The sequence below is a fragment of the Haliotis rufescens genome, unplaced genomic scaffold (assembly GCF_023055435.1).
Source record: "Haliotis rufescens isolate VD_foot unplaced genomic scaffold, xgHalRufe1.0.p SCAF_7, whole genome shotgun sequence".
NCBI lineage: Eukaryota > Metazoa > Mollusca > Gastropoda > Lepetellida > Haliotidae > Haliotis > Haliotis rufescens.
In genome coordinates, this window is record NW_025964361.1 from 56,708,597 (window position 1) to 56,730,569 (window position 21,973).

General features: G+C 42.7%; 2 protein-coding genes across 2 annotated transcripts; both read right to left on the reverse strand.

Annotated features, from left to right (window-relative positions):
* Positions 1-4,933: 4,933 nt before the first annotated feature.
* Positions 4,934-9,580, reverse strand: LOC125376252 (calmodulin-4-like). The gene is made up of 3 exons (XM_048388283.1): positions 9,281-9,580; positions 7,376-7,470; positions 4,934-5,441 (listed from the first exon to the last, which is right to left on the reverse strand). The coding sequence occupies exons 1-3, from the start codon at positions 9,425-9,427 to the stop codon at positions 5,234-5,236; spliced, it is 450 nt and encodes a 149-aa protein (XP_048244240.1). The 5' UTR covers positions 9,428-9,580; the 3' UTR covers positions 4,934-5,233.
* Positions 9,581-14,692: 5,112 nt separating this feature from the next.
* LOC125376130 (calmodulin-like protein 5) lies at positions 14,693-18,664 on the reverse strand. Its single transcript, XM_048387848.1, has 3 exons — positions 18,131-18,664; positions 15,484-15,578; positions 14,693-15,058 (listed from the first exon to the last, which is right to left on the reverse strand). The coding sequence occupies exons 1-3, from the start codon at positions 18,275-18,277 to the stop codon at positions 14,827-14,829; spliced, it is 474 nt and encodes a 157-aa protein (XP_048243805.1). The 5' UTR covers positions 18,278-18,664; the 3' UTR covers positions 14,693-14,826.
* Positions 18,665-21,973: the final 3,309 nt, after the last annotated feature.

Consider the following 21,973-nt stretch of genomic DNA (forward strand, 5'->3'; position numbering starts at 1 on the left):
TTTATACCTGAAATAGCAGCAGTAATTTCATCATAACTAATGTCTCTATCTAAATCATTCGTATTTACAGTTGTATCTATCAAATCATCGGTGATTGAGTCAATAAAGTCTATTATGCTTTCAATAAAGGATTGTTCATCAGGCTATTAAAGTGGCTTTCAAAATGTCTTATCCACTCAGCAGGTGTAATAACTGGGTTTGTGAATTGTCGTTTTTCCTTTAGAATTGACCAGAATTGTTTGTTGTCCCTATCAAGAAGGCTCTCCTGAAGTTTTCCCGTTTTCATATTGAGAGCACGTGTACATTTCAGGTGACACAAATGTTTGTATGATTTCCATGCCTCGATATAGGTGAGGCGGTCGCGTGTACAGTTAGTTGCATGAAATGCACGAAGTTTACGGCGTGCGTCACACCTGGCTTGGTAGCATTCCGCGTCCCACCAGTTATGTCCCTTGTTGACTGTGGATACTGACGATTTCTTGAAGTCCTTTGAACATGACAGTAACAAGTCGTGGAACTTTTCAGCCACTTCCTCGACACGCCCACATGCTGCTATTGTTGTTATTTCTTGGGTAGAATGTTCCGATATTAAATTCCAATTTTCAGAGTATTTTACCATATTCTTCTCGTTCCAGACATATCTTGACTTTTTAGATAATGTATCGTTGGTCAACTTAGGTGATCTATATCCCTTGAACAAGACAGAGTATGTGATAGGAAATTGTGTGGATTCAACTTCGTTACAAATAAATCTGTTAAAGAAATGGACAGATTTTTCAGTCAAAATGACTGAAATATTTACACATTTTTATAAATTGCCTGAGAGAAACACATTTTACAAATTGACTGTACACGCTTACAAAAAAAAAAGACTTTTGAAAACAACGTCTATCGCGCATCGAAGAATTTCCCAACCAAGACGCAGAGGAACAAGAATGAATCTGTTCAATGCTACAGCAAATGAAGGAAAACAAAAGGCAAATATCATAATTATAACCTACCAAATTTACGTGTATAATTTTAGGCAGCTTCCTTGTTCGAGGAATGTATCCGTGAATATCCACACAAAGGAACAATATCCCACACGTCTGCAGCTGTACTAGGAAACTTATTCGGTGAAACGTGTCTCTGTAACAATCAAATGTTTAAAAATATATATCGTCTCGGGATATTATGACCCGTGTTCATTTCTCAACTGATCACTTAGATTGTTTCAGGTGTTTCACAAAGGTGTCAAGTCTCAGAGGTCGGCTGAGAAAGCCCACGTGACAACTATTTTCATAACGTCCACGGTTCCTAAAAAAATCCATTAGTTAGATAACAATGAGCAATCAATCAACGTATCATCGGTTAACCCTTTGAACAAAGTGTGTTGTTTTTACATCGGCACTTCACGCCATGATATGAGTGTATGCCCTTTGTTTTAGTAAACCTAGACATGTAAACACTCACTTTTGACATATCAACTGTGCAAGGGAACAGTGATTAATCAATCAACGTATTTTCTGTTATTCCTTTGATGACAAGGAACGATCCGTTGATTCACTAAAAAATAAATCAACTCATCATTCATCTCTTGCTGGGCTGCTAGGTTATGGGCCGGAAGAGCGAAACCTAGCCATAATCAACTCTAAAATCTCTTCGCTTTCGTGAAGCTACAGTAAACTGGTGACGCTACAGTAAACACGGGATATTGCTATACCGGGACTCTCAAATTACAAGAAAAACACAGAAATGCGTATACCGTAATTACAGTAGTAATTTATCTATACGTGCATATGACATAACACACATTTCACCTCACTTCAAACCTGGATTTAGATTGAATAATTACCCCAGACACAATAAATGCCAAATGGGAACCTTTGTCAGGTATTCTGAGTGGTGCTACCACTAAGTATACCTGTTATAAATTCATTAACTGAGCATCAAGTGAATGACGATAAATACACAAGTGTAGGGTTATACCAGAAAACGTGGATGACAACAAGGGAGTAGCAATCGTATTATCGACGCAATCCGAAATCCGAAAATGCTTTCACTGCATGGATGCTTTTTTAGGATTAAACTATAACCATCTAGGGTATTTCCAAATGACGACATCCGATGAGCTCCGACGTTCTTTTTGTCTGTTTGTTTAGGCTGAAGAAATTAATTAACATGGCCCTTTTTTGAAATCTTTATAGATCACGGTTAACCAATCAGTGTTCCAAAATGCGTAAAACAAATATTGCCTCCTAGTTTATTTAGCTGTCCTTGCAGACGGTAGCCCAGTATCTTGTCACGCTCAGTTGCGTTGCGGATCATCCGGGTACTCACAGGGAAAAAACAATAACGAAGGCAACAACCAGTCCCAGAGAACTGCTTTAGATCAGTGCCCCTTTAACGCCGTTTGTGTTGCAGTTGCGAGCACTAAGACCTGAATTAAATTATCAATACTGGATGCAAAGGCGTCGTCCAGAAGTGTAAACTGTAATTCCGCTCAGTGTAAACGAGCCCTGTAGGGGTGAAAACTGTAATTCCGCTAAGTGTAAACGAGCCCTGTAGGGGTGAAAACTGTAATTCCGCGAGGTGTAAACGAGCCCTGTAGGGGTGAAAACTGTAATTCCGCTAAGTGTAAACGAACCCTGAAGGGGTGAAAACTGTAATTCCGCGAGGTGTAAACGAGCCCTGTAGGGGTGAAAACTGTAATTCCGCGAGGTGTAAACGAGCCCTGAAGGGTGTAAACTGTAATTCCGCGAGGTGTAAACGAGCCCTGAAGGGTATAAATTATTATTACTTGCCCGTGAAGAGAGCACCCGTTTAATAAACATACAACTGTATTACACATTGTGTAATACCAAAACGCGTGCTTATGTACTCTCGGAACACGTTTCACGAACAAATATTGAAAGCTCTCAACATCCCTTGGCTTATTCAACGACATTGCATGTGGAGATGATAGATCACTGAGAGGAGTTTATGCACACTGGATGACCCCAGCAACCTTGTTGCTAGGCTGACGTCACATGGCATTGTTTCGCCGAAGGATCTTGCAACAAAATTCCACAATTACGTCATCGGGTATTGTGACGTGATTGTAAACTTTGAGGTGCAAGGCCCCGTTCCAGAAGGCGATCGTACGGTAGCGCAACGACAGTCGTTGGTCTAAGTTAAAGTATACGAGTTGCGATAACCTTAACGCTACGATAATTTTGTGGGACGAACGCCTGAATTCTAAAGGTGGACCATTGTATGATATTAAATTCATACGTTTCAACTTTTGACGAGTTTGAAGTATTATTCTGTTAAACTCAATTGGATTATGCCATGGATCGTGTAGGTGTCAGCCTATTTACACTCAACAGTATAATTCTAAAAACATTATAAATGACAAGTAATAAATAAAATACTAAACTCGCTCTCGTGTAAAACCAATTTTATGAAACTCGTGAAAAGTTGTGGTATCTGACTCGCTTTCGCTCGTCAGATACCAGAACTATTCACTCGTTTCATAAAATTGGTATTACACGGGAGCTCGTTTAGTATTCTATATTTATCCTGCAGTGAATACACACTGCCAGAAAGGTGGTCAAATGTAATAAATGTTATCATTGGGACAACACGTTCTTTGTAAAGAACAGATTTTAGTATTTTTGGGGTTGAGGCCCATCCGGGATTAGAACCCACACTGCCAATCGCCAGCACACAAGTCAGCGACCTGACCCACTCAGCTCTGAACACACATATGCAGTGTGAACTGAAGGCGGGGACTGTCGGCCAAGCCACAATAGGCTGTACAGAGTTTCGCCAGAAGTATAAGTCTTCGGTTCAAATGTTTCTATGTGTACAAAATGTATAGTAAATGTCTCCACCTCTTCTGGCGTCCGTACCACATCCATCAGACACGTATTGATATAATAATAATTGAAATACGGTTCAAAGCAGCCTCAATGCAATGTAAACAGCCACTGTAGGACGTGTTATCTTGCTGGGGTTTAAACGGTGGACAACTATACTGCTGGTGTTTAAGTGCAGGAGAAAACACGCCTCCGAGATTTTGTTTGACAATGTAAACACGAGGGAGACGGATTTCCCGACATTTTCAACCCAAACCGAGGGATAGTGTTTTCTCTGGCTTATAAACCGTCAAAAGGGTTTAATTTAAACAAAATATCCAGTTTACGTTTGGCGCGTTATAACGAGACGATTGTAAAGCCTGTTCAAGTATACGACTGTTGGTAAAAGCAGTCGCTGCACGAGAAATGGTTGAAAATGTAAAACTGCGAACCAGAACAGTGTTTTATCCAACCTATGAATCGTCTAAATGTAAGAAATACCAGAAAAATACGAAAACATCGGGATATCTTTTAGTGAAACAATACAGTGTGTAGCGATATAGATGGAATTCGATCAAAGCGTGCGAGAGAAAGACCACGTGCAACATGCAGCACGAACTGAAGACATGACAAGTAAAATTGAATAACTTTTCATCACCTGCCCCGGTGGCTCATCGGAAAACAGTGGGTTACAAAACTAAACATGATATGTGAGGCGAAACTGTTACGGTGTACTCCATCTTTATCTCTTTAAAAAAAAAGATCCATCTGATCATATTTTTGACAACTATTTAGCTGTTAAACCAAACCATATGATCGGCCTCCAATTTTAAACCCCTGTAGGTCCGGGTTAGAATAGATCTTCAGCAACCCATATGCTTGTCGTAAAAGGTGACTTTGCTTGTCGTAAGAGGGGACTAACGGGGTCGGTTGGTCAGGCTCGCTGACGTGGTTGATGCATGTCATCATATCCCAATTGCGTAGATCGATGCTCATGATGTCAATCACTGGATTGTCTGGTCCAGACTCGATTATTTACAGACCGCCGTCATATAGCTGGAATATTGCTGAGTGCGGCGTTAAACAACAAAGACAAAAAATATAGTAAAAATAAATTAACTTATGTAATATGTTTATTTGCCATATTTTGTTTTAAAATAAAATGAAATCATGCTTCAACACCCGAAAACAAATGCACACGTCTAAAGACAGTGTTTCACTAAAATGTAAGCATAATATTTTGGCTTTACAACACTTAAAAGAGGCCAGTGTTAATTTATATGTTGATCAGTTGTGTCATGGACGTCGTCAATTAAATGCAAGAAGCTACATACAACTCTGTAGTTGATGATGATGATTTATGATATTGTGAAGATATTCTGAAGTTGATATTCTGATTGATATTCTGAAGTTGTCTAATACATAAGAGCGATCAGTTTCAGGAACTCCTCATAGTCGAGCTGATGGTCTCCGTCTTTGTCAACCCGAGCTATGAGTCGCTTCGCTTTATCCTCAGCTAGTGGCGTGTCCCCAGTCGTCAGAATCCGTGACAATTCATCTGCTGATAAGAGGCCATCCTTGTTTGTGTCTGCCAATGTGAAGAGGCGTCTCAGGTTGGCGCATCTGGAATAACAGCAGAATAGTTTAAAATTATGAGGTAACATTTGTAGTTCGTAGACGGATGGACCGCCTCCGTTCCCGCGTCGTACCAAAAGACGTTAAAATATGGTACTTGTCACCCTGTCTGGCGCTCGACATTAAGGGGCTAAATGGATTGGTCGGCTCGGACTAGTACAGTGTCACACACACACACACACACACACACACACACACACACACACACACACACACGTTGCTATACAAGTGCAATAATCTTGGACGCGACGTTAAACCCAATTTCAGACCACCCCGTTGTGGGATGGCGGTGATACTGACGAATTGTGATTGACATAAATAAATACATTTTGATGATGTAATTATTATATATATTTATTTACCAATAACATAATTACATTTCCTCACCTTTCCCCGTATTTTAATTCCTAGAGGTCCCAGGTTTGGCGTGTGGTGAGTAACAATTTGACTTTTCCGCTTCAAACATTGTGTGATTATACCATAACCTGGTAGCGTCATGCGAGACGGAAGATAACGTGATTCAAATGCCTGATGAAATGTTGATAAACCAGCACTTACTTCCTTTTTGTGGGCGTTATAGTTGGCATCGCCACAAGGAGCTCACTAACACTGTAGGGGAACACTTACTTCCTCTCTGTGGGTCCTATATGGTTGGCATGGCGACAAGGAGCTCACTAACACGGTAGGGGAACACTTACTTCCTCTCTGTGGACCCATGGTTGGCATGGCGACAAGGAGCTCACTGACACGGTAGGGGAACACTTACTTCCTCTCTGTGGACCCATGGTTGGCATGGCGACAAGGAGCTCACTGACACTGTAAGAGAGAACTTACATCCTCTCTGTGGGCGCTATGGTTACACTAACACTGTGGGGGAACACTTATTACCTCTCTGTGGGCGCTATTGTTGGCATGGCGACAATGAACTCACTAACACTGTAAGGGAACGATTCCTTCTTCTCTGTGGGCGCTATGGTTGGCATGGCGACCATGAACTCACTAACACTGTAAGGGAACGATTACTTCCTCTCTGTGGGCGCTATGGTTGGCATGGCGACAAGGAGCTCACTAACACTGTAGGGGAACCCTTACTTCCTCTCTGTGGGCGCTATGGTTGGCATGGCGACAAGGATCTCACTAACACTGTAGGAGGGTACTTACTTCCTCTCTGTGGTCGCTATGGTTGGCATGGCGATCAAAAACTCACTAACAATGTAGGAGGGTACTTACTTCCTCTCTGTGGGCGCTATGGTTTGCATGGCGACAAGGAGCTCACTAACACTGTAGGGGAACACTTACTTCCTCTCTGTGGGTCCTATACGGTTGGCATGGCGACAAGGAGCTCACTAACACTGTAGGGGAACACTTATTTCCTTTCTGTGGGCGCTATGGTTGGCATGGCGACAAGGAGCTCACTAACACTGTAGGGGAACACTTATTACCTCTCTGTGGGCGCAATGGTTGGCATGGCCACAAAAAACTCACTAACACTTTAGGGGAACACTTTCTTCCTCTCCGTGGGCGCTGTCGTTGCATGGCCACAAAAAAACTCACTAACACTGTAGGGGGGTACTTACTTCCTCTCTGTGGTCGCTATGGTTGGCATGGCGAACAAGAACTTACTAACACTGTAGGAGGGTACTTACTTCCTCTATTTGGGCGCTATGGTTGGCATGGCGACCAGGAACTCACTAACACTGTAGGAGGGTACTTACTTCCTCTCTGTGGTCGCTATGGTTGGCATGGCGATCAAGAACTTACTAACACTGTAGGAGGGTACTTACTTCCTCTATTTGGGCGCTATGGTTGGCATGGCGACCAGGAACTCACTAACGCTGTAGGAGGGTACTTACTTCCTCTCTGTGGTCGCTATGGTTGGCATGGCGATCAAGAACTTACTAACACTGTAGGAGGGTACTTACTTCCTCTCTTTGGGCTCGATTTTTGGCATGGCAGCCAGAAACTCGTCCAAGGTCACCTTCAAGTTCTTGTCTGTGTCCAACGAAGTGAACAGGGACTGTAGTCAGAAGATATTTCAGTGAACCACAAGTTTGTATCCTTGGTACGACGAGTGAGTGAGTGAGGGACATACTATTTGATATTCTCGACTGATATTATGTTTGGAGACTGAATAGGGTTTTTTTCAGCTACAGCTGCAAAACCAGATATATTTGTTTTACAATTAAAACTATGAGCTGAAATGTTGTTTTTTCAAAAAACATCTTACAACAATGTTTTTATTTTCTGTAGCAGAAAATTACTTTTTTCAACAGTCTTAACCATGATATTTTTCAGGCGACTTATTTTTTCGATAAACTCCCACCCTCCTCGAATTGTTTCGTTTGATTGGTCGGTAAAATGTTTTGAAAATCTAGAGCGGGTAACTTGAGATCGCGAGAACTACGAAGGAGGATCCAGGAGTTAGTGTAGGTTTACCGAAATGCGAGGAGAGCAGAGATCAGTAAAAAATAATAAAACAACTTTATGTCAAAATGTCAAAATATCACAAAATAACAAAAGACACGAAAAAATGAAAAGGGAAAAAATAGACATAATTAAGAAGCCTTTGGCATATGAAATAGAGCACTTAATTGTAGAGCAAGAATCAAGTGAGTGAGTGAGTAAGGTTAAACGCCGCTTTTAACATTATTCCAGTTATATCACGGCGTGTCAGCTTAAAATGGGAGGAAAGCCCGAAGTGATGCAGGTCTCAGACGTTTACGACTTCGGTGAAACCCACGAGTACGGGTATGGCGCTGACAAACCTAGAAACATAATCGGGGCGAATCGGGATTCGAATCCACAATCATAGGTTTCTGGCGTGCCTAAGGGGCGCAACTCTGCACAGCGAATCGCGGCGCCTCAGACTACTGGGCCACCTGTGCCCCCCCCCCCCCCCCCCCCAAGAATCAAGAGAATACCTGAAAAACGAACTTGATGGCACAGAACAGTGACGACTGGGATGACTCTATTCTAATGCGGCGGTCGGGTAGCCTAGTGGTTTAGCGTTCGATCGTCACGCCGAAAACCCGGGTTCGATTCCCAACATGTGTGAAGCCCATTTCTGGTGTCCCCGCCGTGATATTGCTGGAATATTGCTAAAAGCGGTGTAAAATCAAACTCACTCGCTCACTGTTCTGATTATGTTCTGATGATGTTCTGGTGATGTTCTGATGATGAGGTTTTGTTTATGTAACATCCAGCTATGACACTTATGAAAATGAGGGAGATAGTGATATTGTAAAAAACCATTGTGTCGACGTGCAAGCCATTGTTTTTTGTGTCTACAAAATTGTTAACCCCCTGTTACATGTGAACAAAATTGCTGACCCCACCATCTCCTCACCCCATTATTAATTATCAGCATCCCTTATTTCGAATGTACCGATATCGCTGACCTATTATTAACCTAACCAAATATCCGGTACCGACTGCTTCACTATGTAATATATTAAATTGAGAATTCGAGATAAAAAATCAAAGCGCTACTTGGTCGGTCGGGTAGCCTTGTGGTTAAAGCGTTCGCTCGTCACGCCGAAGACCGGGGTTCGATTCCCGACATGGGTACAATGTGTGAAGCCCGATTCTGGTGTCCCCCGCCGTGATATTGCTGGCATATTGCTAAAAGTGTCGTAAAACCATACTCACTCACTCAGTCATAGCGCTATATCTGGAAACCTCGGGGGTTTGAACTATAATCGGCTTGTGTTGATATATTTCATGTCCAAAGACAAATGTGAGGTTCACTTATTATTCAATGAGAGAGAGCAAGGAAATTATCATCAACAGATGCAGCGCGAACGCGGAATAAACAGAGAAGGGTTTACCTGTATCTTAGATTGATCAAGCTTGTAACCGAGAACTTCACAAAGGACAGACAACTCTGTAAGGTTCAGCCAGCCGTCGCCATTGGTGTCAACTCGGAGAAACAGTTTAGTATAACGTTCTCTCTCGCTCTGTGTCAGGTGGGCCATTGTCGACACCAGGGGCCACGGTGGTATTGTTAGCCTCGACACAATACGCTTGACTATATATTTACAGTTTCACTGAAAATAGATTGATTTTCCTGGACTGAAACAATAGCCCCACACGAGATATTCCGGAAGCATGACATACAACATATCTGCAAAGTTTCCTCATATAGTAAACCACTGGCAAACAAGGAAACGGGCAGCCTGTTGACATGTCTATGGTAGACAGTTCGTGTCATAATGCGGATTTTGAAGGTACTACCCACATTGCCACGTAATCGCAGTCAGCAATATCCCAACTAAACGACGATATTTAGATACTAGTGTGAACAGGAAACCACAAGGAGAGGGTCCCGATTTTTGGGATTTTGGGATTTTGTTTTTGTTTTTGTTTTTCTGGGGGGGGGGGGGGGGGGGGGGGGGTCCTGGGAGTAGTACGGATACACAAGCAGGAGGTCCTCACATTGGTATCGTCCTCTTGCCATTTTTATCGGCTATTAGATAGGCATGGCTAGCCATTTTGTTTTAAATCTTGCGACTATCTACTTGTTTTTAAATATATAAATTCTGGGTCAGATAGAGACCCCCTTAATCTTTGATGGTCGTTGGAGGCGACTTAAGGGATCGGGTGGTCAGGATCTATGACTTTGTTGACTGCGCGTCATCCGACAGCATGGATCTTTGCTCATAATATCAATCACTGGATTTGCAGGTTCCTGCTCCATTATTTTCAGAACATCGGCATAGCTAGGGAACATTGTCCAGTGAGGCGCTAAACAGTGTTGCGAATCACGACGACTGGGCCACCCGTGCGCCCAACTCACTTTCGACAGTTGAATGCTATGCACCTAGAGAAGCTTCGTATTTTAAACATTTTAAATTCTAGCCTAAATTCTAGTGTTGGTTTCAATAAGGCTACACCATTCCAGATACTCACATTGTCTTGACAAAGTCAGACTCCGTCCATTCAGTCCTCGTCCAGCCTGGGGGCGGTCGGGTAGCCTAGTGGTTAAAGTGTTCGCTCGTCACGCCGAAGACCCGGGTTCGATTCCCGACATGGGTACAATGTGTGAAGCCCATTTCTGGTGTCCCCCGCCGTGATATTGCTGGAATATTGCTAAAAGCGGCGTAACACCATACTCACTCACTCACTCGTCCAGGCTGAAGGAACGCTCAGTGCGCGGTCGGCACGACTCGTTTCCCTTTTTGTTTTCTAGTTATTTTCTAAAGTTACCGTTTTCACATTCTAGTCAATCGGTATTCGAGTTACCGGTGTTTATAAATACTAGAATTGTATTGATTTTTTAATATTTCTAAGCTCCCATAACAGCCAGTAAGTAAGTCAGTTGTACTGAACATTATGCTTATGCTTATGATTGTACAGGGAAGTGGAAGGTATTAATGGTTCCATTTGATTGAATTCAAACCAGCAAGTTTAAAAAAACTAAAACCGCAAACGAGGGTGTTCAAAAGAAATGGGGAGGTATTTGATTTCATTTAGTTGTGTTTTGGACCTTACGTTGGCATTGTTTCGGGGACTGTTTTCAGCCGAGTAACGTTTGATAACGCTTGTAATGTTTTGGTCAAATACAAGTGATATAATTTCTTTCGCCCAGCAGTTTATATCACCGTGGGACCGCTTCAATGCGCAGAGTTACTTCCCTTAGTCGTGTCAGGATCTGGTGATCGTGGGTTCGAACCCCAGAATTTTCTATATTATTCTTGTGCTGCATAACCATACATGTGTTCATCGCCCTGTAGTTTATATCACCGTTGGGTGTAATGGCGACCGCTTCAGTGCGCAGAGTTACTTCCCTTAGTCGTGTCAGGATCTGGTGATCGTGGGTTCGAACCCCAGAATTTTCTATATTATTCTTGTGCTGCATAACCATACATGTGTTCATCGCCCTGTAGTTTATATCACTGTTGGGTGTAATGGCGACCGCTTCAGTGCGCAGAGTTACTTCCCTTAGTCGTGTCAGGATCTGGTGATCTTGGGTTCGAATCCCAGAATTTTCTATATTATTCTTGTCCTGCATTACCATACATGTGTTCTTGGAATTGTCCCCAAGGTCTATGTACGACTCACGTCAGGCTTTTTTCCACATTGAGACGACACGTCGACATATAGCTCAAATACAGTTGAAAGTAGCGAAAGATATACTTCACTTACTTACTCTGAATCTTGATAAGTCGAATTCCGGATTACTCGATATTTTCACCTCATTCACTCTACATAGGACACACACACGAACGCACTCAAACACATAAATACGCGCCATGACGTGCAATCTTCAAGTCACACAGACACGCATTGGAATAAATATATGATAATTCCTCCTACCCAAACCCGAGTTCCAATAATCAAGGTACATTTGACAAAGTATAAATTGTTGAAAATATTCATTGACAATGGTATTTATTTTTCATCAGCTCCCTTTTCAACTTGGTTATCTTGATGAATCATCCGGAATAACCCGAGTTAAAGATAAAAAAAAGTGTCCCCTGACTGGCCACTTGACCGAGTCGAGTGTCAGTGTGTGTCGGGCTTGGCGGACAGGTATGCGGCCTACTGTATGCCTCTTGTCTGTGGTGGTTGGTATTGTTGTCGCTGATAACGATGTGTCCTTTGTATCATTGTCGCCGCCTCGCAGGTTTTATAACCATGTTGTGGTAGCATAGTTGTTTAAGCGTTCGCTGGTCACGTCGAATACCCATGTTCGTTCCCCACATGGGAAAAATGTGTGAAGCACATTTCTGGTGTCCCCCGCCGTAAGATTATGTTATATTGCTAAAAGCGGCGTAAAATCATATTCACCCTTACCATGTTGGTGTAAGTGAACACATCCATAGAACGTAACCATGAGAGTGTGTGAGTGGGATACAATTTAACGTCGTATAGGAAAAATCTCGGCCATCTCACGACAACGCTAACGTATTTTATTTATATCACGGCGTGTCAGCTTTAAAATGGAAGGATAAGGATAAGCTCAGCTGGTCGAAGGCGTTTATCTAATCTGACATATCCATTGTTTGGCAAAATGCCCTTTGATAATTGAGTGCGTTAGTTGGGAATAACACCGCTTTGAATAGTATTCCAGTTATATCACGCTGTCAGTTTGATGTGAGAGGAAAGCCCGAAGTGATGCAGGTCTCGGACGTTTACCACTTCGATGAAACCCACGACCACGGGAATGGTGCAGACAAACCTCGAAACATAATAGGGGCGAACCGGGATTGTTCCATAGGTTTCTGGCGCGTCCAAGGGACGCAACTCTTCACACCGAATTGCAGCACCTTAGACGACTGGGCGGTCCGTGCCCCCTTTGAATATTACCGATTACGTATTCATGCAACGCCTCATACTCGTCCGTGAGCTGATATAATTGGGGATAACGAAGTAGCGAGTCTACAATGCACGGGGATGAATAATAAACAAAACAACAGGTTTCGTTCCACGTTGTTCTGAAGCTTCACTTCCTGTACGGTAACAACTCATTTAATGATAATAATGATAATAATAATAATAATAATAATAATAATATATGCATGTGTATAGCGCAGTATCCGCTGTGCATAAGTGCTCTGTGCGCTGCAATGAAACTTATAGTCAGTGGGAGTGTTTTTTGAACAGGTGGGTCTTGATGGGGGTGTTTAAGCAGGAGAGTGATGAGGATGTCTTTATGGAGAGAGGGAGTTCATTCCACTTGGAGCTTGCTGTGTAGGCGAAGGATCGCAAGCCTAATGATGATGTCTTCACACGTGGCACTGTTAGAAGGAGCTGATTTTGGGACCGCAGGGAGCGCACATTCTTGTAACGTGGAATCAGTTCTGTCAAGTAGGCTGGAGCTAGATTTCCTGTACAATAACAAGTCATTTCAAGTACGGTAATAACTCATTTCCTGTACGGTAACAACTCATTTCCTGTACGGTAACAACTCATTTCCTGTACGGTAATAACTCATTTCCAGTACGGTAACAACTCATTTCCTGTACGGTAACAACTCATTTCCTGTACGGTAACAACTCATTTCCTGTACGGTAACAACTCATTTCCAGTACGGTAACAACTCATTTCCAGTACGGTAACAACTCATTTCCAGTACGGTAACAACTCATTTCCTGTACGGTAACAACTCATTTCCTGAACGGTAACAACTCCCGATAAAAAAAATAATATTCTGTGTCTTGGATACTCCGCCAGGTTATTAATGTTTCTTTCGTTCCCGTTTGGCGTTTCTGTTTGTTGATATCGTTATGTGAATGTTATTTATGTTATTCCTGTTAATGTTCATAAATGTATTTTGTTTATGTTTTTTTGTAATATACTCTTCAAAAAAAGAAACTTGACATAGATGTAAAACCACTTTTTGCCAAATATCTAAAATAATTACATTAAATGAGAACCAAATCAGTCAAACAGAAAGATGATGTGTCTATAATTCGCGAAAACACATGCAAAGCACATAAAAGTAGCGTTTGGGGATCAATTTTACACCTTCATCCAAACGCAACCGCCTGTGAAAAACGTACATCACAGGATCCTGCATTTAGGCATGCAGGCCCACTGCTGAATGGGTATAAAAATCCACATCAACGGCTGTTCATACAGTCCGTGTAACGGCAGTAGAGGCGGTGACAGAATGCCAAGACGGAAGCTCAACGGAACAACGCCATTGGGAGATTACAAGCTGGAGCAACTCAGCAAGAAGTGGCCAGGCACTTTGGCGTATCCAGACAGACAATCTCCGCACTGTGGACCCGATACAACAACACCAACAGAGTTGACGACAGACCAAGGTCAGGAAGACCAAGGGTGACAACCCAAGCACAAGATCGATACATCCGGCTGCGACACCTCCGAGACCGCACTACCACAGCCACGTCTACAACCACACAGATCCCTGGGGTACGCAGAATATCAGATCAAACGGTACGCAACAGACTGAGGGAGGCTGGACTTTTTGCACGAAGACCTGTTCGACGTCATGTATTGACCCCACGTCATCTGGCGGACCGTCTGCTTTGGTTCCAACAGAGGGTTATCCACCGCCCCAAACACTTCCGGCGCTTCTTGATGCACTTCAGCATGAATGGCAGCACATCCAACAGCGTGTTATTTACAACTTGATTGCATCTATGGGTCGTCGGTGTCAAGCGGTGATTGATGCACGTGGTGGGCACAACCGATACTGAAATTTTCTGTACCCCTGTGACATTAACTGTATCGTGTACGTGTGTCCGTCTAGGTGACACGATTTATGTTTTGAACATTGTGTACATTGATCTTCCAACAGTGTAAAAATTATGGTTTCTGTGTCCTATTTTGAAACAATCGCATTATATTAAATTTTGAAAGTCAGTGTCAAGTTTCTTTTTTTGAAGAGTATATACGTTTGTGTTCACTGCTTGTTGAGGCTGTTTTCTGAACTACTCGTCTCCATCAGTTCCACGAACTCTTCATAGTTGAGTTTGTTGTCTCCGTTCCGGTCGACCTGAGCTATCAGCTGCATTGTTTCTTCCCTAGATAGAGGGGTGTCAGCAGTAGCCATAACTCGAGACAGTTCGTCTACTGACAAGACGCCATCTTTGTTTGTGTCCAAGCTGCGAAAGAGACGTCTGAGGTTTGCGCACCTGCAGTGTAAAATAAACCATTATAGTACAACATAGTATACCACCACATTGACAACGTATGTTTTATGTTAGTGATCGACCATTTAATATGTTTCGGGGATGTGTTTGTTTTAAAAGCGACAAAACTCACTAACACTATAAGAGGGCACTTACTTTCTCTCTTTGGGCGCTATGGTTGGCATGGCGACCAGGAACTCACTAACACTGTCAGAGAGTACTCACTTCCTCTCTGTGGGCGATATGGTTGGCATGGCAACCAGGAACTCACTAACATTATAAAGGGGCACTTACTTTCTCTCTTTGGGTGTTATGGTTGGCATGGCGACCAGGAACTCACTAACACTGTAAGAGATCACTTAATTTCCCTGTTTGAGTTCTATGGTTGGCATGGCAACCAAGAACTCACACTGTAGGGGAACACTTACTTCCTCTCTGTGGGCGCTACGGATGGCATGGCGGCCAGGAACTCGTCCAAGGTCACCTTGGAGTTTTTGTCTGCGTCGAGAGTGTTGAACAGGGCCTGAAGGAAACGTGATGATTTGTATTAGACGTGGTACAGTGGGTGGTACAGAGGGTGGTACAGAGAGGATACAGCCGTGTAGCTAAGGACACATGAATCACATAGAAGACACGGTGTCAAGGACGAATCCAATCCTTTTAATCGTACTGATAAATAACACCCGCGTTTCAACGTTGGATAGAAACAGAATTGATTAATCTTTCTGGATTAAAACTTTCAATTGAACAACCCTGTTAATACTTGATTCACATTATCACAGTATAACGTTATCACATGACTCATAGTGTAGTTTAATCGTTCATTCGTCACGGGCCGCAAAACCACCCACTCACTTATTCACTCAAGAATCCGTGACGAATAGACTGTGCTTGTCGTAAGAGGCGACCAACGGGATCGGGAGGTCAGACTCGCTGCCTTTGTTGGTGCATGTCATCGTATCCCAATTGCGTAGATCGATGCTCATGATGTCAATCACTGGATTGTGTGGTCCATTAGAACAGACCGTCGTGTAGCTGGATTATTGCTGAGTGCGGCGTTAAACAACAAACAAACAAACAAACAAACAAACAATCACTCCAGGGATAGACTGATCCAGGCGATCATGATCATTGCATGTCCTGAGTCATCCCGACAAGCTTTTTAATGATTAACACCGGTAAACATGGACATGGGCAGAATTTGCGCAGTGCGTTCAGAACAGACAGCTGTGTCGTAATACGAGTAGAGAGGGTTTATTTAGATTTGTACATCAAAATCAATACACTTGTATGTGAATATACAGGAAAAGATTATACATGATTAGATGAACAATAGCTCAGCAAAATCCCGTTAACTCCTTAATCTCGATATAGCCGCTGGGACTTCATCCCCCAGACATAATACATACACTAGGACCTAATATCGACACCCCCTGTTTCGAACTACGGAGTACTCGAGGTTTCCCGTGGCTTCGAGTTCATGGTTCATTCGGGGCGCCCATTTTTGTCTACAGTTCCTTTCGTCTACAGTGTGATCAGAGAAGTAATAAGCTGACCCTTCAGAAACACAGTGGACACGTCCTTGTAGAATAAGGTAAAGAAGAATATGAGATAGTTGAATATATTTATTTTATACAATGAACAAATATAACATATCAAAGTATAGTCAACAAGCAATAGGGGGCACGGGTGGCCCAGTCGTCTAATTCGCGATTCGCTGTGCAGAGTTGATCCCTTGGGCACGCCAGAAACCTATGATTGTGGGTTCGAATCCCGGTTCGCCCCGATTATGTTTCTAGGTTTATCAGCACCATACCCGTGCTCGTGGGTTTCACCGAAGTGGTCTGAGACCTGCATCACTTCGGGCTTTCCTCCCACATTAAGCTGACACGCCGCGATATAACTGGAATAATGTTAAAAGCTGCGTTAATCCCGACTCACTCACTCAAGAAGCAATATTCCTTAACACTTATACGTGTTATGTACAGCAGCAGTAGCTGAACAATATAATACCAGTTCAACGGTTGAACCAAGTTTAGCTAAATGTCCTGCATCATCAAAGGATTCCAACGGGGATTTCACGTCTCTAAGTGGTCTTTCGGCCGCTGTAATCTATATAAAGTTTTACATTCGTCACCACTCGCCCCTTTCCGTAACCTGCAAGAAGACTCGTCCCCCTATCTATGAATGTTATGTGCGAAAATACGACAAACAAATCAGAATGCGCGTATGATTTCAAGTTCTTCGTCCAGAATCCCTCAGAAATAATTTTTGATTTTACATATGTCTTTCATCTAAAAATATACCCAAGACACAGTTAAATGTGTTCAATCATACTGTATAATTCCACATGTCCTGATGTGCTTTAAATTGCATCTGAATTATATATAATATGTGGGGAAATATATGTGAACCATTACGGAACGAGTTGACAATTGTTTTGGGTATGCCCGTTTGCGCTAAGACGGAACCCGGTCACAAAAATGGCCACGAGATGGGCACGAGTCGCTATTCAGCTTGTCCCGGAATAACACGAGTTGGTCACGAATGATAGTTTTGGTGATTTTTGATAATGTTTTGAAATGTTGGAGGGTGATTGAAGAATTTACTTGTTTTTGGGGTTGCTTTTTTAGCAAATTGGGCGGCAATAGCGTTAGCAATGGTCGCTGGCACAGGTATCATTATGATTTGTTTGTTTGTTGTTTAACGCCGTAGAATAGGTCTTTACCAACCCATGATTGCTGTAAAAGGCGACTATGCTTGTCGTAAGAGGCGACTAACGGGATCTCGTGGTCAGGCTTGATGACTTGGTTGATGCATGTCATCGTATCCCCCTAGTGTGGATCGATGCTCATGATGTCAATCACTGGACTGTGTGGTCCAGACTCGATTATCATATAGCTGTAATATGGCGGCGTTTAACAAACAAACAGACTCAGCAAATTGACTCCTATTTTGTGTATTGTTTTCGATAAGCCATTGCTTAACATAAAGACAAATGAGACACGTGGATTATAGAGAGAGGGAGGCAGTGCCTGAAGGATGTGTTGAAAATATCGAGACGAAAGAACTCACCACAATTCTCGACCGGGACATGCGATAGCCGAGAGCTGAACAGAGTGCGCCGACCTCAGGCAGGTTGAGACAGCCGTCGCCATTCGAGTCCACCCCCAGAAACATCTTGATGTACTTATCCCTCTCTTGTTTCGTCAGATGGGACATTGTAAACTCCTGCTGATCTCACAAGCTTCAATATAGTCAATGTTCAACTGTCGGTGATGAAGGATAGTTTCGGACGGATGTAACAAAAGGCAGCTAATTGGGTCCGGCGATTATACAATAGCCGGTATGCTCGGTTGTACTCTGTGTAGTTTAGGCTTTATCGGTGTAGAGATAAAGAAAGGCTATCAGCTATTGATAACACAATATATATTCACGTTGGGTCTGTCACGACAAAACATGGATGACAGCTGATTTGTTTCCCATAAGGACGGCAATGTGTCCGCTATATCACGGCAATGTGTCCGCTATATCACGGCAATGTGTCCGCTATATTACGGCAATGTGTCCGCTATATGACGGCAATATGTCATCTATATGACGGCAATGTGTCCGCTTTATGACGGCAATGTGTCTATTATATGACGGCAATATGTCATCTATATGACGGCAATGTGCCTGCTATTTTACGGCAATGTGTCCGCTTTATGACGGCAATATGTCCGTCTTATGACGCTACGTGTCCGCTATATGACGGCAACGTGTGCGCTATATGACGGGAATGTGTCCGCTATATTACGGCAATGTGTCCGCTAAAAGACGGCAATATGTCCGTCTTATGACGCCACGTGTCCGCTATATGACGGCAACGTGTCCGCTATATGACGGCAATGTGTCCGCTATATGACGGCATTATGTCCGTCTTATGACGCCACGTGTCCGCTATATGACGGCAACGTGTCCGCTATATGACGGCAATGTGTCCGCTTTATGACGGCATTATGTCCGTCTTATGACGCCACGTGTCCGCTATATGACGGCAACGTGTCCGCTATATGACGGCAATGTGTCCGCTATATGACGGCATTATGTCCGTCTTATGACGGCAATATGTCCGCTATGAGATGCCAACGTGTCCGCTATAAGACGGTAATATGTTAGCTACATGACGACATGTTCATGATGTCATTCACTGGATTGTCTGGTCAAGACTCGATTATTTACAGACCGCCATCACATAGCTGGAATATTGCTGAGTACGGCGTTAAACAACAAACAAACCAACAAAGTGTATGTGTGAAGGCCGGATTAGGCCTGCTGTGTGTGTATTGGTCTAGTGTAGCACCAGATGGCGGTGCTCGTACTACACAGCGTATTCCACTGTTGTATGTAACGTTGTTATAATGTGTGCTTATGATTCAGAGTAATGGTTGGGTGAGGTGAGGTGAAATGGGGTTTAACGTCGCGTCCAAGACTATTGCACTTATATAGCGAAGTGCATGCACGTGTATGTATGTGTGTGGCTGCTTGTACTAGTCCGGACTGATGCCGATTTATAGTGCTAGCTCACTGAGATACTTTGCCGCAGTTTAACATGAATACCCCACTCAGACACAGTATACTGACTCCGAGCCAACCAGTCCTTGTTTTAGCCCCTTAATGCCGAGCGCCAGACAGGGTAACAACAAGTACCATCTTTTAAAGTCTTTTGGTATGACGCGGTCGGGGATCGAACACCGGACCTTCCGCTCTCCGGACAACTTCGTACTTGGGCTGCAAGCGTGACATTTCGAAAGCGAGGTCCGTATATTTGCCATGTTTTTCCTCAATCTTGTCAATCACATTAGTGTCAAAAGGGACAGAAAATTCAATAATATAAATGATTTCATTGGATTTATCAAAAAGGACAAGATCAGGTTTGTTGGCCTGGATACGTCTGAGGCTGTAAACGGGCCTATTCCAAAGAATTGTGTATTTGTCATTTTCCATGACGCCCTCTACATATTCTGGGTCGTACCATGGATGGAGCTCTGTGTCAAAACCACAAGCATGGCGAAGACGGTAATAAGATTAAGATAAGTTTAAGATACTGTGTTTATGCCAAAGCTGGGCATCCACTGACAGTGTGTTGGACAGTCTAATTAAATTATTATTATTATTATGATGATGATGATGATGATGATGATGATGATGACGACGACGATGTTGATGATGATGGGAATTATATGTAGCCTTCATTTAGTTAGACTGTTTAAAAAAATAACATGATCCTGAGATTCACAATATCTCCTTTATTATCATATGTCTAATTAATATGGTTGAGTTGTATTCATGACATATGGAATCTGACAACGTCAGATTGAACAAGTTGAAATGGACAATGGTTTTTGACCCTTCATAAAACAATGTGATAGGCTCCTAAATGATAAGTTTGGTATTTCTAAATCATGTGAATTGTGTTATACGGTTGTCCTGTACAACATTACAATTATCAAACGCCTTATAATTCCCTGGTTTGTTTACCAGAGCGACCGACAAAATACTCTTTAACTTGAAGTTTTGTCCGACATGAGACTTTATCAACGCATTTCGTAATTGTGAATAATACATATTAAACCATTATTCTAACAAATAAAACCAAGTAAATATCTTTCGTAATCGTTTTGCAACTATACGTCCGTAATGGCGAGACTCATCGAGTTTGTTTTTATGATTCATAAGTAGCAGTACCAATGTGGAAGTTGAAATTCGGGTCATCTGAGGATGAAGAGGACCGCTGTTGAAAATCTATATTTGGTTTTATGGTGTGATGATGATAATATGTAATCTAATATAATATGATATAATATATAAAATCTTACCTCCCCGCAAATTATCTCCCCTTTGTCGTAAGTGTCCAAGCTTCTCACAGCGATAGCCCGTTCGCGGAACTCTCTATGCTATCGCTGCCACCAGTCATAACTCCCCACTGTGATAGGTGGCCACAACAATGCTTGGAGTTGAACTCGCAACCGAATGACCGTTATGTTTACAAACAAGTGACGACTGTCGTGACGCCGATTGCACTTATCGCTGCTAAATTACTTTCTTTGTTTGTCAATTTGAATTTCTGTTTCATTAAAACTGTCGTGTTATTGATATAGTAAGGTTGAAGTTGGTTGATTTTCCGTTAGTCTGCAATCTCGAACCAATCTGATTATTAAAACAATAAACTAAGTAAATTCATCTGGAAAACATGGTCAGTCGTAAACTTTTCAAAATGAACTATGATGGCATTCCCAAAGACATATAGAAAAGTATAAACGTCACAAAATTTGGGGTTAGAGGGCAAATTTCAAAATTGTTGTAATGGCCGCGCCCACACTGGTGGCAGCGATGTTATCGAGAGTGTAACGAAGGTGTCACGCACTGGGAGGAGCTTGGTAAGTGTCTGGCCCGTACGCAAACTATTTCCTATTTAGAAGTTGGAGTACTAAGTAAGGATAAAATTTATGGATGAACAACTTCTTTATTGCAAATAAGAGCGACGTTTCGGTGTAGGTTCTAACACCGTTATCAAGCAATTGATATTCAGGTGAGGTGAGGTGAAATGGGGTTTAACGTCGCGTCCAAGATTATTGCACTTATATAGCGACGGGCATGTACGTGTGTGTGTTTGTGTGGCTCCTTATACTAGTCCGGACTGATGCCGATTTATAGTGCTAGCTCACTGAGATACCATGCCGCAGTTTACCATGAATACCCCACTCAGACACAGTATACCAGCCGACCAGTTCTTGTTTTAGCCCCTTAATGCCGAGCGCCAGACAGGGTAACAACAAGTACCATCTTTTAACGTCTTTTGGTATGACGCGGCTGGTTATCGAACCCCGGACCTTCCGCTCTCCGGTCAGACGCTCTACCACTAAACCACTGAGG